At 39.0% G+C, this 6322-nt stretch overlaps 1 protein-coding gene across 7 annotated transcripts in view; it reads left to right on the plus strand.

Annotated features, from left to right (window-relative positions):
- Nucleotides 1-5383, plus strand: part of LOC115596353 (collagen alpha-1(XIX) chain) — a 119519-nt gene extending 114136 nt beyond the window's left edge. For all 7 annotated transcript variants that reach the window (XM_030441378.1, XM_030441377.1, XM_030441379.1 and 4 more), the window contains one exon: nucleotides 1392-5383. In XM_030441378.1, the coding sequence (XP_030297238.1) occupies nucleotides 1392-1492 (101 nt within the window). In that variant the 3' untranslated portion in view covers nucleotides 1493-5383. The remainder of the gene's footprint in view (nucleotides 1-1391) is intronic.
- The last annotated feature ends 939 nt before the right edge of the window (nucleotides 5384-6322 follow it).

Here is a 6322-nt window from a genome sequence, read left to right on the forward strand (position 1 = left end):
TTAGTTTTGAGCACCTTTTTTTGTATTGTTGGTACAAAGCACCACGGTACTGTGGACGGCTTGTGTGTGAGTTGTGTTTTCAGAGGTAGGAAAAGGACACAACGGTACCTGTGATTTCTATTGTACAAAGTCGTAGAGGAGCTGTGACTGGACTGACTGATGTTATTGTCTCCTGTGGAGAGTTCTTATGGGCTTTTAGAAATATTTTTGAAAAAATATCAGTTGTTTTTGTCTGTGTTATATGGACAGTATGATAGAGACGAGTTGGGAATGTGGACTGCTTGTTGTTGCTAAGTAACATGAGACACGAACGTCTAGTCTGATGACTTCACCTTGTGAGAGACGGAGGAAATGTATTTCCTGTCCTTCATTCTCATCACAGTCAACTTAAAGACTTTTCTAACTGAAAGTGAGATCTACAGCTTCTGCAAAAACAAAGGAACCTGCTCTTAAGAGCCGTTGCAGGTGTCAAAGTGAAACGCATAATGGGTTGCTATTGAAGTTAAGCCTTAGTAAGGGAAATTAAATTGGAAATTAAAATCACAATACATTATACACATAATGATATATACATATACTTATGAGAGCCCAAGGTGACTAATTAAGATAAACACAGAAAAAGTGTAAATCTTAACATTTGAGAAGCTTTAAGCAGCACATATTTGTCATTTTTGCTTGATTAAATGTCTTCAACAAAAAATACATTTCCCAAAATGTTGTTGATAACTCATCTATTAATCACTGAATGCCTCTAAACTATACATGAATACAGGGAAGAACTGGATGTAGACAGGTTGCCACTTAATTTTTTTGCCATTTGCCATAGTTATAGCATTGGCATCTCACTACGATATCCCTGCAATCCTATTAAGCGAACAATTTTAATGTTTCTTCTCAGTTTCTCCATTATCTAATTGGACTATTGTTGTAACCAACATATTATAAAAACCTGAACAATTAATTATTCATTAATTTCTTTTTAATGACAAAGACAGGGTATTACGGTGTTTTAAGGTGTAAACTCTGACGGACAAAGAGCATTTCTGCTCATATATAAAAATGATTTAGCTATATTAAAGATATCCTCAGTGGAAATAAAGTAAACTCTAGCATTTTGGATGCAAATCAGTGATATGTTACTACAGTATTTATTGCCATACAGTGTACACACACTTTTTCGTGTTGCCATCTCTACAAGAAAACTAGTGCCGCATGCAGCTTTTCCCAACCTCCATTTCTCTGAACACCCAATATGCATGGACGGTGTCTGTGTGTGTTTTTGTGAGGGAACGCGTGCCAGCTTTGACTTTTATCACTAATTGGAAGCTCTACTGAACGATGATAAAGTGCAGCCTGGCGCAGGAATTAATAATGTCTAATTTCCTGTCAAGGCCCTCCTGGGATGACTTCTCCGGGCCCTCCTGGCTCTCCCGGGCCCCGTGGACCTCCCGGGACATGCGACCCCAGTGACTGTCTCCTCCCATCCCGATGAAACCCAGCAAAGCAGTTCAGGCCGGTTCGAGGACAGATGTCCCGCTCAGTGCTGCAGAAGACAGGACGTCCTCGCCGTCTCTGACAGCTTCCTCGGCTCTGGTTTATCGGACGGACTCCACTGACTGCTTTTGTTCACTTTACAATGACATTTGAGTCAGTCAGGTTGTTTTTTTTTTTGTTGTTGTTGTTGGTGTCGGGTTTGTTTTGAATGCAATAGAAAGCCTTTTTCTTTTGCGATGCAGTACTTTTAAGTTATTTCTTGTTTTCACATCCCCTACTGTGATGTAATGCATTCCTTGTCAACTCTCATTATGTCTTTCAAGACCATGAAATGACATTGTTTCATTGTGTTCAGTCCTGTCTGATAACGTGATCTTAATTATTTGTTTGCCTCCTTAATGGGCATGCCTGTTCACTCTTCTGTTCTTGTTCAGATAAGCCAGTGGGCTGGCAGAAGGTACATCTCCTGTGTGTGCGCGTGTGTGTGTGTGCGCGCGTGCGCGCGTGCGCGCGCGTGTGTGTGTGTGTGAGTGTGCGTGTGTGCGTTCGTGTGTGTGTATGTGTGTGTGTGAGAGAGAGAGATTGGCTGAATGAATGGACTTGTTTTATGTGTAGGTGTGAGAATATAACAGATTGCTGAAACTCCTTATGCAACCAAAGTGCAGCAGATGTGTCTGATATGGGAATTATTTATTTTTCTTGAAGAATGTATTTAAAGGATGGTACTAATGACTGTAGAAAATGTAGCACAGATATCATCACTGGCAGGTGGATTAATGCATTTCTGTATCACTGAGAGTTTTGCTTTATGAAATTATCATTCATGACACATTTGCATTTTGCATGATAATCATGTTTTAAAGAATCTGCTGCGTAGTCATTGATAAAGAATGTCTTACCGTTTTCTGTGGGTTATGTGCTCATTAGTGAGGTTTGCCATATCTTTTGTAATACAAAAAAGCCACAACTCATACCGTTTAAAGGAGACATATTAGGCTTTTTCTTTTTTTTTTCTCTTTTCCCTCAGTGTTTTATATCGGCTCTTGTACCTGTAAAAGATCTTGAAGTCCGCACTAACAGACGCTCCTCTCTCCGACAGAAATCACTGCTCCTGAAACGCCTCCTCAGTAGTCCCGCCTTTAATTTTGGGACTATGTGACATCACACTACGTCACCTTTTCAAACGTTTGCATAATTTATGGTTAGCAGCTAGGTTGGCCAATAAGAGTTTATTTAGCACATTTGCTCTGCCATCGTTAGCGGTGCTGGCTCAGGCGTGTGTGAGCCGACCAATCAGAGCAGATCCCATAAAGAGACAGGAGCCAAAACAGAGCACTGGACACTATGAGGAAACCATTGTGTTTTTTGAGCATTATAGCATGTAAACCTGTTCTAGTAGAAACCCAAAAAACTATTATGAACCTAAAATGAGCATAATATGTCTCCTTTAAGACATACATCAAGGGCAGATATTTTTTCCACATGAAAAGAATGTACTAAATGTTGTCACCTCACACTCCGCTCTACTGTTAATCTGTAAATAAGTTAAAGAATTGATTGTGTTTTGTTCTTTTTTTCCTGTCTAATAGGGCTTGTGATGGGACCTGACAATATAATTACATGAGCAAGTTGTCGTTGTAATGATACATTAAGGTTCTCACTTTTTTTTATCAACCATACATTGCTGCGAATGTCAACGATTTGTGTTTGTGCGTGTGAGATGATTACGATTACTGTTAACATCTCTTGTTTACAAAGTGTTGTGTATGATGATTCCTCTGGTTTTATCTGTATATTTTTGATGGTAATCGGACTACTACACTACAACTCGTTCTTCTGGTGCAACCTCTAAATGTACTTGAACTTTCTTGTCTTTTGTTTTAACGGCCTTTTGGGCTACATCCTGGTTTTTCACTCGCGTACCAGCGCTGTGTGTCACTATGTATTGTCAGGTTGTTGTTTTTTTTGGTGGCGTCTTAAGACTGGACTTTTGATTTATTTATTTGCTGTAACAGGTGTCAGAGTTGTTGTAATTCTCTCAACTAATTATAGAAGGCTTTGAGTCAATTCTGCTTAAACAGGCCATGTCTTATAAACGTATTATTCAGAAACTCATAATCGGAACGCCGAAACTGTCCGCAAAAAGTTTCCAGAATTCAAATTTGGTTCTAAATGACCGCGCTTTAAGTTAAGATTTAATCTAAGTAAATGCACAAGCTGTTCCCCCAGAAAGTGAACCTAAACTTTATAATCAGGCTAAATACTGAGAATGTATGTATCAGAAAATTAGACAATAATTATCATGTATATGACTTTCCTGGAGCTTTCATTTTGAGCGCTGTTTAATGAGAGTTAGACTCAAAGGCTTTAATTTTGCTTTTAACTGTCCTGCTGTGATCAATGTTTGAAAAGTTCTGTGGGTGTATCTGAAAAAATTGTGACATTAAGAACTCGGTTCTTTCTGTATTTCATCCTTTAAGATCAGTTTGACACTCCCCCCCCCCACACACACACACCCTTTTCTTGATGTCTCACATCATCATGCTTCTCTTATACATGTGAATTTTAGTTCACATTTTACTTTGAAGCCCCACAGCATCATTTTTTTATATATATTATTCTCTCAGCATGCCGGATTGGTTTTTTTATCTCTGCAAAATTTTTATCAGTGTGAGTGGGACTAATTTTAGATGGGTATTGAATCAGGCGTGTGGCTTCATTTGTGAGTTGAAGGAGCCCCCTGGTGGACATGTATTTATTATCCCACTGCTTGTAATGTGAAAGGAAAACAATCTTTCTTTGGGTTATAGGCTACATAAAAAGTCCCCTCCCTCCATTGGCTTCTGTCCTTTCATCGCGCTAATTTTCATATTCGGTTTTAATGGGTTCCCCCTCAGAGACAATAACGCCGACCTTGACCAAATTCAGATGAGACGGCATCGGCAAACTAATGTGATCCAAACTTTTGTGGTGCGCTGATGAGAGCAACTCTCTGCCCATATTGAATTTAGCTCGAATTGATATTAATGTGCACCGGTTTGTGACTTCAATTTAGCTAAACAGTACGATAACTGGGGAGGACACAAAATGGCTGCGGATGTCACAGCCCGCTTCACCGGCAATTTTCGCCACCAGCCGTTTTACATCGCCCCGAGTTAAAATCCATTTAGTCTAAGTGGGAAAGTGTCAGACGAAAGCAAACTCAATGGATGGAGGTGTTGCAGGTTGAAGCGCGTGTCATGTTTCCATCGAAATAATCTAAATTGACGTGAAACAATAACGTCAGTTTCATTCATCGGCGTATTTCATTACACTTTACAATAATGTAAGTTGATCCCATTGCCACATATAATCTAATCTTGTAAATAAGCTTGTAATGAGAAGGAAATATGGATCAGCCTCTCAGCATGCTCCCTCGGATTAAAAATGTCTGCCTGCTGCTCTCACTGGAGCTCCCCTCTGCTGCCTCATAAGCTCGAGTCATGCTGAGTGACTTCCACCTGTTTTCTGAAAGTCTTTGTTGAATATCTACCTCAGTCTTGGTTTACCACACGTCTACATCATGAGCTATTTTGCAGAAAAAATAATAATAATATATATATGTATATCCCAACACTGACGGTTGCCTTTTACTTAAAAAAAATAAATAAATTAAGCAATTGAGACCTCACCAAGCAGATTTATAGCAATCCTGGATGTGGACGTCTGTGTCGCCCCACGATCAAAAGGAACAGCGATGCTCTTCTTGTTGTGGAGGACGATCAGTGTGTGTGTGGTGACCAGGTAGCAGAGGTTATATTTCACACTTTTGTCTTTGCAGCATCTTTTATTTACACTGATTAATGGCACCTGCCTTACACGTGTGCAATAAATGTTATTCAGTGCTTTATTTCCTGCGTTCTCGTGTTGTATTTTTTCGAGTGCTCACGCGGCCTGGGTACTTGTTTTATGATCTGTTTCTGTGTGGTCAACGGCGGTGATGACAACTCCTTTAAGCAGCTAAATTATGTGTTATATTGTGGGCAAAACTCACAACCAGGGTTTCCTTGTCTAACCAGACAACTGAGATAGCATTTCAGCTGTTTTTAAAATGGAATGTAAGAAGTACTTGTATTTATACTTGTATTTTACCGAAGTATTTCCATTTGTACAACTTTATACTTAACACTACTACATCTCAGAGGCACATATTATATTTTTTACTCCTACATTTGCCTGACACTTTCAGTTACCACTTCATTTTCATATCTCTAATGTGGTGGTTGTCAACGCGAATAACCGAGTGTCCCTTTATGGGTTGAGAAACTGTTTGAAAACCCCTACTGGATTAGCTCTTGTTTTCCTGAGCTCTTGCAGAATTGGCTTTTTTAAGATTTGTGGTTCTCACGGGACAGCAGCACAACAAACATAATGATCTTATCGAATATGACACATTGCTGTAGATTAAGCCTTCTAACCACCCGCCAGTGTATAAAGTAGTGAAGATTAGATCAAACTTGAACTTACAAATAAACTTTAATGGAGCAGTAATATTGGCAGTAAAACACAGACAGGGGCAAATTGAGGGCACAATGAGTACTTTTACCCTTCAGGTACATTTAGCTGATTATGCTCACATACATTTATTTAAAAAGGTTTTGACTGTAGTGTACTTGTGGTGGAATATTTTTAAAGTTTTGTATTGGTACTTTAACTTAAAGCAATGTTATGTCACTTCTTGTAATAGTGTGAATGGCATCACTCTACATAATGTTGCTTTAATACTTTTCTCAACACTGCAAAAAGCAAACAGTTATATTTATTTAGAGAGAGAGAGCACATACATAAA

The sequence above is a fragment of the Sparus aurata genome, chromosome 15 (genome assembly GCF_900880675.1).
Source record: "Sparus aurata chromosome 15, fSpaAur1.1, whole genome shotgun sequence".
Taxonomy (NCBI): domain Eukaryota; kingdom Metazoa; phylum Chordata; class Actinopteri; order Spariformes; family Sparidae; genus Sparus; species Sparus aurata.